Below are 12,687 nucleotides of genomic sequence, written 5' to 3'. Positions count from 1 at the left end.
AGGGGTAGGGGGTAGAATAGGGGGGGGGGCGTTGAAGGAGAAACTAGGAAAGAGGATAACATTTGAAATGTAAATAAAGAAAATATCTAATAAAAAAAAGGAAAAAAGAAAGAAAAATTCTCATCACCACTGGTGGAAATATAAATGGGAACAATAGCTATGATAACCAGTATGGAAGTTCTTCACAAAGCAATAATAGGACCAGAAAGCTGACTCAGTGAGTAAATTACTTGCTGTATAAGAATTGAGTTCAAATCTCTAGATCCCATGTAGAGCCAAGTACAGTAGCATGTCTATAAGTCCAGTGTTCCAAAAATGAAATGGGAGGTGAAGACAGAAGAATGTCCAGAAGCTCACAGGAAAGCTGATCCCATTGGATACTAGAACAAACCAAATTGCAGTATTATACTCCTTTTTAGAGAGAGTAAGTCACAGAAAGCTTAAGAGTGGTACAAATTCTACTTTGCAACTTAAGTGAATAATCCTCACTCCTCTAATTCTCAATTTATCATTCAGAAGCATTGTGAGATACTGAGTCTTTCAGGATGCCCACTTGGATACCTTAAATATTGTAGCCGAAGCTTAATAAATGATCTCAAAACAGTGTAGTTCATATTCTCCTATGTGCTATTAGAAGGATTTTTCTAACTCTGTACTCTGGTATTTCACCTACTCAAAGCATAGGTCTACAGACCACAACTGCTCAGAAAGTACCTGTCTGTTTAATGAATAAAAGAATCCATGTAGGAATAAATAAATGAGTTGCAAAGTGTCAGGATCATGTGGTCCAAATGCCATTTTTTTCATGGCAGTAAGACAGTGTAAAATTATGATGCAAAATCCCAACCATTTTCCAAGCATCCATTAATTTACTCCATCAAATTATTTTCCAAGAAATATCTATGTCTCTCCGCAGCATCTGTTGTTTGATATATGTTTGGAAACATAGCTTACGTATGGGGCTTGCATGAGTACATTATGCCATTTGCTACTTAATCTACAAGGACTCTCTTCTATAGCCTTCAAAATGCAAACTTCAAAGTGCTTACTTAAATGCAGATGTTTCATTAATCATAAACTGAACCAGTTTCCCCATTAGCACATTATAATAGCAGGGATGGTTCATCTTCATTTCCTAAGTGACAATAGATTTAATACTTTACCATACGTCCCTTGCTATTTATGTCACTAAAAAATGCTTAATCTACTAAATTTAATACTTAAAATTGGCAGATGTTCTACACAGTCTAAAAGATCCTTCTCAAACAAATCCCCTAGAGATGTAACTAATCACCCTACTTGTTTTATTAAATTTGGATTTTGTCCAAAGAAAACAATCACAAAATGTAAACATGCATGTAATCCATGAATCACAACAAACTATCTTTCCTTATGATTATTTTGTGTATATTTAAGTATAATATTTTTTAAATTTCAATATAAATTTCTGATCATCTACAGCTTGATTGATACAGATTGATTACTATTTCTAAAAAAATTGATCATAATTATAGGTAGTTGATACTAAAGTAAATGAAATTAATCTGATTAGTATTAACACTTGACTTTTGGAAAGTAGTTTTAAGATGGTAAGGTATTTTGAAAGCATAATTTGCAATCATTTTACAAGTGAACATTAGCTTTTATGTTTAATTTAGAGTGAATGCCCTTACTTTAGGGCACTTACAAGTCTGTTGACACTCAATGTGCACATTCCTCACACACACAGACACAGACAAACACACATACACACTAAGACAAAGTACAGAATAGGAAGACTGGCAGTTAGGGTTTGAAGAAGATATGTGATTTCTAGGATAGTTAGCAAAAGAACACAAGAGATTATACTATTGGAGACAGTGGAAGCATCCAATTTTATTAGCTGGAAAATTTATAATTATAAAACATCTAATTCATATTTTACTTTTACAGATTATTCATAATACACAACTTGTAATTGTGTATTATGATTCAAACATCTGATCACATGACAAAAATATGCCAGGTTTGCTGCTCCAATCTCACTCCCCTGTCTCATATTAAAATGACTCATTTCAGATTTTATCCTCTGTGAGGACAGAAAATACATTTAGGTAATATTATTTATGCTGCACTGACACCTCACTGGAGGGACAAATTCATATTCCAATAAAGTAGTTTCTAAATAGACAAACCATTTATCTTTCTGTTTCTGTGAACAAAGGAGTCACATTTAGTTATGTAAAATCTTTCTTCTATCATATATTCATATCTCCAGTGCCAAGCTTCAAATAAAGAACTCGTAACTCAAGAACTCCTAAAGACTTGGCTTGTGTTATTGCTTTGCACATAATAGGCTTCTTCGTGTGATGGTCTAATATTCACATTGGATCACAAGTTTCAGGTATCTGTTATAATGTTATCCCTAAGATACATTTGATATATATCTGTTAGGCTTGCTTATATGTTGAATTGTCTTTGAATTCTGAGGACTGAGGGTCCAGAATAACACATCTGTTTAAATGTGAAATAAACTACTGTTCTAGAAAAAAATGTACCTCATTTCAACATATTCTGTTATTCCAGGTCCAGATCCCTAACAGTTTTTTTCCTTCTTTTCTTTTTGTCCACTGTCGATGTTATCTCACCCAACTGCTCTGCATATGTTCAAAGATTTAACATTCAGGCTAAGTTATATATAAAGCATCAGACTTCTCAGGGATGGTCAAATGGATATTTTAAGGCACAAGTGACAGAATATGAAACCCCAAGCACTTAAACAAAAGGTAATTTATTATACTACGCAGCCCAAGGTAAATATATCTATACTGATAACTTAAGCAATGTATCCAAAATCTAATTTTTCATTCTTTGACCTAAGTTTTTGGTCTAATGCATTTCACATTATACAACTCTAAAGTTACAATTTACATTTAGATAACTCTATGTCCATTAACAAGAGCATAAGCCTCTTTACCAGAAGTAGTCACTTAAGTTTCAGTGTATCTTTTTGTTCTACTTGGGTCATATGTCCTGAACTTGAATTGATCACTAAAGCCTAGCAGAATGCAAAGCCTTAATTGGCTTGATCCTGAACTTATCACGTGCACAAAAGCTGAGAGCTAAAGTATATAATCTACAAAGAAAAACATGATGGGGATTTTCAAAGGAAAGGTAAGCAAATTCTGGGTAGCAAAATAATTAAACCCAGTTAATATATACAAATGAAATCACTTGAGAATTAACTATGGTAACATTACAAAATATATTTATGGAATGGAATGATATCACTATTACATGAATTTAGAAGGAAGTAGGAACACATTTAAAGTGTTCTCTTGATTGCATAAACTCAATTTTTTGTTTTTACTCTTCAAAGGCTAGAAAATTCTATTTCTCATGGAACTCTGGGATATTTTTATAATGTCCTAATAATGGACTTATGAAAGGCAAGGGTTGTCTAACCAATTCAAACCATTACCAAGAAGTAAAGTACTAATAATACCCAATAACTAATAGAGGGTACCGTTTTTATATTATTTTAGAAAATAAAATGCAACATTTATACTGACTTCATATTTCAAGGCAAATAAGAACTCCATGTTTTTGTGCTTTAGGTATGGAAACTACAGCACAGATGGATCTTTCAAACAGGTCTGCCAATACTCAGATTATTTTTCAAAGGCAGTATCCTCATTAGCTTCTAACTACTTAACCAAATAACTAATAGCTTTATTTCTTGACTTTTGGTCCACTATTCTGTATAAGAAATGTATGATTAAAGAAAACAATTTTCCATGGTTAAAGCCACCATTTCAATGAGTGTCACTAAGTGCTTAGCGATGAAAACAGGAGAAAGGTTGAATAGAAATGGTTTGCCCATGTTTTGAGGTTTTTTTTTTATGCAGCTAATACGTATGAAGAAGGATGTGTGCCCATTTGTTTTCTCTGATGACTATGCCAAACCAAATTCACTGTCTCAAGAAACAAAATTCAGCTGTGTACCAGACTTTCCTTCATCAGCACTCTGGCCCTTACCCCAATGCAGCAATTTATGCTATCAAGTACAAGAAGCCATGGCAATCGAATGAATGTGTTCTCTTTCAGTTGGTAACAGGGAATCACAATTATTTTACCCATGAGTTTAAAATTATTATTTATCTTCCTGCTGTTCTTTCTTGAAACACATGGATTTCAAAAAGAAAGAAGCACAGATATTAAGGGAATACTACTTTTTTCCTTTGCAACCACTTAAAGGAAATAAGAACTTTTAATAAAATATAAGGAACAACAAACATTTCTCTCACACCTTATTAATACAAAATAAAAAAAAATCTTTGAGGATTTTTGAAAGAGCTATGTAGTCAGTATTTGACATGCTAATTGAGTTATCAGCCTCAAAGACTGATGAAGAAGAAATCAATTATCACATGTACTTTATTCTGCAACCTGTAAAGTGATAAATAACGCTGGGGCCACCCCTTACTGGGCTTCTGCCCAACATCTCTGCTGCTGACATCCTTCTAGGGGAGAGTAAAGTTGGTAAAATAGATGGCATGTGGAAGTACAGCTACACGGATTACACATTGAGTTTAAAAGTTAAATTTAGGAGATCTTATAGCTCAAAGTTCCCTACAAATGCAGCATTGTTGATAAGGAAAAAACAAAACCAAAACAAAAAAACAATGCAGAAAGAAGCAATCTTGAGAATATTGTGTTTTCTTTAAGGGCTTTTCTGTTTTTACTATTATCATTGTATAAAGGTGTGTTCAGGTTAATATGTGTATGTACATGATATGTATATGTGTGTATAAGGCCAGGCATACATGTGGAGTTCAGAAGTGGAGTCAGTTCTCTGCTTTCACCTTTACATGGGTTTCAGTGTTGAATTCAAGCTGCCATACATGTAAATCATGTTACCAAGTTTGCATGGCAAGGGCCTGTTAAAAACAAATATTTATTAGGCCGGGCTGTGGTGGCACATGCCTTTAACCCCAGCACTTGGGAGACAGAGGCAGGCAGATTTCTGAGTTCGAGGTCAGTCTGGTCTACAGAGTGAGTTCCAGGATAGCCAGGGCTATACACAGAAACCCTGCCTTGAAATACAACAACAAAATAATATTTACTAGAATAGTTTGTGTATATGTGTGTGTGTGTGTGTGTGTGTGTGTGTGTGTGTGTGTACATGCACACCCACACATGTGTAGATCAGAAGACAACACTATGAGGTCAATTTTCTCTTTCCACTTTTATGTGTGTTCCAAGGATTGGGTTCAAGATTTCAGACTTGCTCAACAAGCACTTTTGCCCACTGAGCCACCTCACCAGCCCTTTCCAAGGGTTTAAGAAGAAGCTTAAAATGTGCAGGCTCCTTTTTATAGAATATATTCTTTAGAATCTAGATTGAAGGAGTTATGTGGGCATGTCACAAGTCTAATATCACTTTGATGATGATAAAAATGGATGAACGTTTTTATTGAATTCTTCTCTATAAAAGAATTTAGCCAAGACTGATAGTGAGAGCACAGTTTCTAGAATCAGAAGCACTGTTTTTGATTCATGGTTTTGACCATTCATGACAGCTGGAGAGTCAAGGAAAGTTATTTAAACTTCAATTTGCCCAGCCACTGAGTGGAAATCATAAGAGAAATGAGCTAATTATGGTTCCTATGATAATTAATGCTAGAATTGGTACCTGACAAGGATGAAATACTTAATAAAGTATACTTGCTATGATGATATTTATGGTGCTTATAGTGGTGGCAATGATGAACATTTTGTCAAGTACCATGGAATTTACATTGCTACCTAAAACAGAGGAGGCTGAAGTCTGTCATTCATTTGAATTATTCCCACTTAGCATTTTCTTATTCTTCACAAATTATAACGCATGGAGACCTGGATATAGAACCATACCAAACTACCTTCAAAACAATGATTGCTTTTAGGCTTCTTTATTATATACCTGCAATTTTAAAATTCACTACTTTTAATTCATATCTTATTTAGCATTCCTGACTGTCAAAGTACTGATAATATATGATATATCTTACCCTTCAAAATAATAAATGAAATAGCAATACAACCTTGATCACACAAGGAAAATGATGAAACACCACACATAAAAAAAAATCAGATCCATTGACTCATGTAAATAGAAGAAAGCTCTAGTCCAAGGACCATAATTATCATGATAACCATATTATTTAGAACAAGATCCCAGTTACAATAGGGCTGCCTCAGACTTTTATTTCTACTGAGAGCTTCCGTTGCTTCATGTCCTTGTCAGTAAAGTCAATACTTTGAAATTCAGGTGTCTTCTCATCATTTGGCTTGCCAGTTTGTTCATATGCCATTTTGTAATGGGATGATAGGAATGTTACAGCATTAAGAGTCCCAGTCCTTACAGTGCACGAGTTTCTAGATACAGGTAACAAAAGTAGTTTACTACATGGAGATGGTGGGTACATAAAGGTACTCAGTCCCATTCTTTGTTGGATAGCTTAAGCTTCCAAACCTTAACTTTTACTAAATTACATCACTGTTAATGATACCAATAATTTTGAATGAGAAAATCATTTATTATTGTATGTAGATGAGATAGACAAAGTGTGGAGCAGAGACTGAAGGAAAGACCATCCAGAGACTGTTCCACCTGGGAATCCTTCCCATACTCAATCGTCAAATCCAGACACTATTGTGGATGCCAGCAAGTGCTGGCTGACAGGAACCTGATATGGCTGTCTCCTGAGATACTTTGCCAGTGCCCAAATAATACAGAGGTGGATGCTTTCAGCCAACCATTAGACTGAGCACAAGGTCCCCAGTGTAGGAGCTAGAGAAAGGACTCAAGGAGCTGAAGGACCTTGCAGCCCCATAGGAGGAACAACAATATGAACCAACCAGTACCCCCCCCCCAGAGCTCCCAGGGACTAAACCACCAACCAAAGAGTACACATGGAGGGACCCATGGCTCTAGCCGCATATGTAGCAGAGGATGGCCTTGTTGGACATCAATGGGAGGAGAGGCCCTTGGTCCTGAGAAGGCTCGATGCTCTAGTGTAGGGGAATGCCAGGGCAGGGAAGTGGGAGTGGGTGGGTTGGTGAGCAGGGGGAGGGAGAATGGGATAGGGGGTTTTTGAAGGGGAAACTAGGAAAGGGGATAACATTTGAAATGTAAATAAAGAAAATATCTAATAAAAATGAAAGAAAAAAAGCATCTTTTTCCATCCACATCCAATAACATCTTATCTCTCCCTAATAATTTCAGAGACCCTGGCTACATGCTTGCCTGCTCATGTAGAAGACAATAAGTCACTTATACAATTTGGCATGTATCTTTCTGTATCTGGCATAAAATATGTGGAATGTCTCTTTCCTGTAAGTGCCTATCAATCAGACTTCATCATTTCAGCCTCTCCAAAGAAAGCTTCTACTTTAAAAAAATATATATTAAAATTTTTAGCAAAGGAATCTTTTCTTCAGCCAAAATCTCACAATGAAAAAGTGAAGTTTCTGTTATTGAAACAAGTTGTTAGGATCAGAGTATTGTGTTCATGGTCATCTTTTTTTGTACATTCTACTCTTAAGCCCAATTCTCCCACTGTAACTTGATAGTTAAATGTATAGGTTTTAGAGAAAGACTTTTCTCAATTTGAATTCTGCATGAGACATATATTTTAACTTTTTTAAGCTTTACATAACAGTGTTTCTCCATCCGTTACATGGCACACACAACATGCACACATATGGAAAAAGAGTGAAGTTATAATGCCTGTTATGCTATCATTAACTTTCTAAATTTAAGGTCATTGTACATAGAAAGTGCTTATATTATTTTAAAAGTAGGCAGAAATAAATAAATGAGATCTCTATGACTCCAGGTCTCCAGGAAAGATAATCACTTCTCTATTTCAAATTAAGATAGCATTGGGCAAAAAGAAAATTGTGGCACAGTAATCAGATAGATAATATTATTTACTAAGAGAAGAGAAAAAATGGAGACGGTGCCTCAGCAAGTATACAAATATTCCAATTAAAGTGTAAACACTAGAGAATTATCAGCTGGTAACATGATTGACTTCATAAAATTAACAGCTGAGGCAGTTCTGAGATTTAAACAGAAGCCAAGTCATGATTCTCAGGTTTAGTGACAACAGTTTAGGAAGGCTTAAGAAATTCCTGCATCTGGGAAAGATTATGCAAACTAGGTACTTTACATTGTGTCTGTACATCATAATGTAGAATCACAGCTGTGAATACACATCTGGATAGCATGGCTGTGATTCTAGCCAATCTCTGAGGGAGCTATTTTATCAAAACAAGTACCAGTTGAACATGTCTGAAGCCTACAAAAACTTCTAACTTTAAGACAAACAGCCTATTTAAGATTACAGGATTATAAACCTACGTGACTTTTCTACTGTAATTATTTCTACTTTGTAAGAGATATTTTTACACATTTCAGGAAATGAAATGATTATGTTCTTTGCATTCATTAAATATGTATGGTCATTCCTACAAATGAGGTAGTATTAACAACCACCCACTAAAATATTTATCTAATACTAGTACTTCCTTTTCTTCTTAAGTGACCTTAGCAAATGGGACACTGAGTTTTTCCTAACCTTCATATAAATATTTATTGGACTAAGTACAATGTGTTATACAGTCTATAGCCAGTGTTATTTCTAACAGAAGGCATGTTGTGCAAAGTATCCTTGACTGGCCATGTCAACAACTATTTAAGGTATTCCATGTGAAAATGCTATGCTGAGAGATTGAATAATAAAGTGTGATGAAAATGAAATATGAGCCAAAAGACCTGGCAAATTAGTAGTAGAAGGAACATTTGGGAATGTATAATCCAACCTTTTCATTTTATGAATGAATGAATGAACATTAAGTTTTGGGATAGGGGTTGTCTAGGGGATGCTCAAGTTTGTTCTATGAAAGAACAAAGAACTGAACATCAGGGAAGAAAAGAAAACAAATCTTTGGAGAAAGGAAAAGTAACCCCTCTGTTGCAAGCAGCTTCCCTCGGGATGGGACGTGCCCCAGAGCTGGAAGTCCATAAAACAGACACTGGTCTAGGTGTTTTCTAGGGCCCTCTAGTCGTCTTCTTCCTTCTTCTCTACCTTGCTTAGATAGCCACCACTTACCCATTTGCCCTCTCTCTTGCAAAGTCTTCTGGGAACAAGAAGGTGCCATTTTAGAGAGCCCATTCCCATTCTTGTATGCCTATGCCTTTATATCTCATAAATTTTATAAATGAATATAAAGCTTCCAGAAGATGAACCATTTGTACCATGCCATATGCTCAGTAACTTGGGTAAGAAATTGGAAGAGCAAATTCAATGGAGATCTAGTAAAATAAAAACAACTGAACCAAGATGTAACACTGAATTAAGAAGAGAGGAAGAAGAAAAGTAGAAGCAAGGAGGTCATTTCTTAGAAAACAGGTATAATGTCTGGAAACCTGAGAATAATTCAACAATAGCTTAAAAATTGCCATTTTTTCTTTTTTTTTTTTTAATTAGATGTTTTCTTTATTTACGTTTGAAATTTTATCCCCTCTGAAAACTCCCCTATCCCATCCTGCCTCTTGATGCTCACTAATCCACCTGCTCCTGCTTCTCTGTCCTGGCATTCCACTTCATTAGGGCATCAAGCTTTCACAAGACCAAGGTCCTCTCCTCTCATTGATGTTCCACAAGACCATCCTCTGCTACATATGCAGCTGGAGCCATGGATCCCTCCATGTGTACTCTTTGGTTGGTGGTTTAGTCCCTGGGAGCTCTGGGGGGGGAGGTACTGGTTGGTTCATATTGTTGTTCCTCCTATGGAGCTGCAAGGTCCTTCAGCTCCTTGAGTCCTTTTTCTAGCTCCTACATTGGGGACCTTGTGCTCAGTCTAATGGTTGGCTGAAAGCATCCACCTCTGTATTATTTGGGCACTGGCAAAATATCTCAGGAGACAGCTATATCAGGCTCCTGTCAGCCAGCACTTGCTGGCATCCATAATAGTGTCTGGGTTGGATAACTCTATATGGGATGGATCCCCAGGTGGGACAGTCACTGGATGGCCTTTCCTTCAGATTCTACCCCAAACTTTGTCTCTGTATTTCCTACCATGGGTATTTTGATCCCCCTTCTAAGAAGTACTGAAGTATCCACACTGTGGTCTTCCTTCTTCTTGAACTTCATGTGGTCTGTGAATTATATCTTGGGTATTCTGAATGCCTAAAAGTTGCCATTTATAAACAAGGGTGCTATTGGCATCTTTAGTTGGATTGTTCTGAAATGGTCAGGCTCCATGTCACTCAATGCATGATATTCGTCATTTCTTGCTACAGATCACAATCAACCCACATTATCACCAACTCAGTATGACAACAAAAAATACCACAATAAAATCCCATATGCAACCACTCCCACTCAGCCCTCAATGGGTATAACTCAGTATAGGTATTGAGTAAATATGACTGGAAACATGACATTTGAGAAGACTGAAAGAATACTTCAGATCCAATCATGAAAATGTATGAAGTTCAAACCTTTCCAGTAGACAACATGGAAGGAAGCACTAAATGATTGTGACTACTAGAGAGAATCATTTAATATATTCTTCCAAATTCTGTTAAAAATAATCAGGTAGGCTAAATGTTGATACAGAAGACCAGTTTAGGTAGGGATATTACTACATATGCTATTTTCAATTAGGAAGTGTTAAAATATCTTTTCTGCAAGGTAAATACAGTTAATAACAGTGTATCCTATGTAAAAAAATCACTGAGTAAATTATAGTTATTTTTACTAAAAAAAAAAGGTAAGTATTCGAGGTGGTACATATATTAATAAGTAGAATCCAGTCATTCCACAATGTGTACATACTTCAAAACATGATGGGTATAAGTATACAAAATTTTGCCAAATTAAAACAAATTTTAAAGTTAAAACTGAATTTTTAGTAGTTGTGTGGTCAACTACAGCTGCCTTGGTATCCAAGGAAATTTATCCTCTGAACTATTTCTCAGCTTACAGAAACAGCAGTTCAAACTTCTGCAGAGGCCTAAGAGAACAGTCATAACGGGGCAGCTGGGAGTAGCTGGATGCAGCTAGGTGCAGCTGGGGGAAGCAGAGAAGCTGCTGATGATCCAGCTTATACATGTGACTTTTTGAACCAGCAGAGCCATTGAAGAGGTACATGATAGTAATCCAGGAGCTTCTGCTGGGTACTCCTCCCATTTGTGAAATGGAAGAGTCCACAGTGCTTCCACCAAGATAGTGTCTCTGTTATATCCTCAAGAACAGTTGGCCTTGCCATCATCATGTTTGAGATTGTATTCAAAAATCAAAATCTGGAAGTACTACATCCAGAATCCAGAAACTACACCACTAAAAAGAAGCCTCAGACCTCAGACCTAGATACAGTGATAAAATTGCCAAATACTTACAAGGACAATAGCAATGATGCTCCATTAAGTGCTAAGAAATCCAGGCTTCTACCAGAAGAAGAGACAGGAGAATCAGATAATGGGAAGAAATAGCTTGTAGCTAAAATGCTCAAAATCTGGCCAAGAGAAACAACTGTTCATCTCAAACCCCACCCCACTGTAAAGTTTATTCTTATTAAACATTCTTAGTTTATAGTCCCAGTGATGACTCTCAGTCATGTGAGTGATCTATACATGATTAAAAGGATCTTGAAGGGTGGAGAGATAGATCAGTGGTTGAGAGTCATCTCCCAAAGTCTGCTCTTCAAAAGGACCTGCATTCAATTCCCAACAAGCACCTGGTGGCTTACAACCATCTATAATGGGATCTGAAGCCCTCTTCTGCATGCAGGCATATATGCAGATACAGTACTCATACATAAAAAGTCTTCCACTCTGAAATTTTGGATGGTATTTATCATTTGTTCTCTGGGTTCTATGATCTTTACAAAATGGTTTCCGAACTGAAAATTCTATGGTTTCACATATTTCCCCTCTGTTACATTAAGTTTTACTCACTCCCAGGTACATTCAGCTTAGCTGAGCACAAAGCCAAAATGTATTAAATATGCTTCTTGCTATTAGATGTTTGTTGACAATGATGATGAATGACAGATGGTTGTATCAGTGATGCCATTAGAACCTACTACCTTCCTAAGCACATGCATTTTCAGTTTCAGAGTTAAGTGAGTAATATCAGTTTGCTTGCTTCTAAATTAAAGCAAGAACATAAGAAAATATCTCTTTTAGTCAAAGGCATCATGCCAAGGTGTGGTGTTAAAGAATTGGACTAAGAACATGAATCAACTTCCAGGGGCACTCTGACAAAAAAAAAAAAATGTGGAGTGGAGTCCTCTCATGCTTTAAAATGGCAAAGTAAAAGAGCCTTGCCAGTCAGTCAGTGAGAAATCAGCATCTGATGTTCCACCTGATGGATGGCCCCCAGAAACACACTGGTTCTAATTTCCTGAAGTGTGCTAGGTTTTTAGAAGAAGATATAAAATGCATCTTACGTCAAAGAAACTTGAAGATAAATCTTGGAGAGAAAAAAAAAAGGTACACTTGTCAAGCAAATATTCTCTGTCCAAATCTTTCATTTTAAGGTCACTGACATAATATCAAATTACCTAAACCCTGAATCAACAGCCCCTTCACTCCAAGTACTGACCAGCCTATCTTACACGTCTAGAGTATCTTTAGTTACACAAATACCA

The 12,687-nt window shown here is 36.2% G+C and overlaps 1 protein-coding gene across 2 annotated transcripts in view; it reads right to left on the bottom strand.

The window, feature by feature from the left end:
* The window catches only part of Il1rapl2 (interleukin 1 receptor accessory protein like 2), a 1,196,863-nt gene that overhangs the window by 980,368 nt on the left and 203,808 nt on the right, over positions 1-12,687 (bottom strand). Inside the window, exon 1 of one of the 2 annotated variants that reach the window (XM_031368568.1) lies at positions 231-303. The exons of the other annotated variant lie outside the window; for it this stretch is intronic. Within the exon in view, the coding sequence (XP_031224428.1) occupies position 231 (1 nt within the window). The 5' untranslated portion in view covers positions 232-303. Of the gene's footprint in view, positions 1-230; positions 304-12,687 lie in introns of those variants that run through there. 2 annotated transcript variants of the gene reach the window in all.

This window comes from Mastomys coucha, chromosome X (assembly GCF_008632895.1).
Source record: "Mastomys coucha isolate ucsf_1 chromosome X, UCSF_Mcou_1, whole genome shotgun sequence".
In the NCBI taxonomy this organism is placed as follows: Eukaryota; Metazoa; Chordata; class Mammalia; order Rodentia; family Muridae; genus Mastomys; species Mastomys coucha.
Note: the sequence above shows the minus strand (reverse complement) of the source record. Positions and strands in the feature narration are given on the sequence as shown.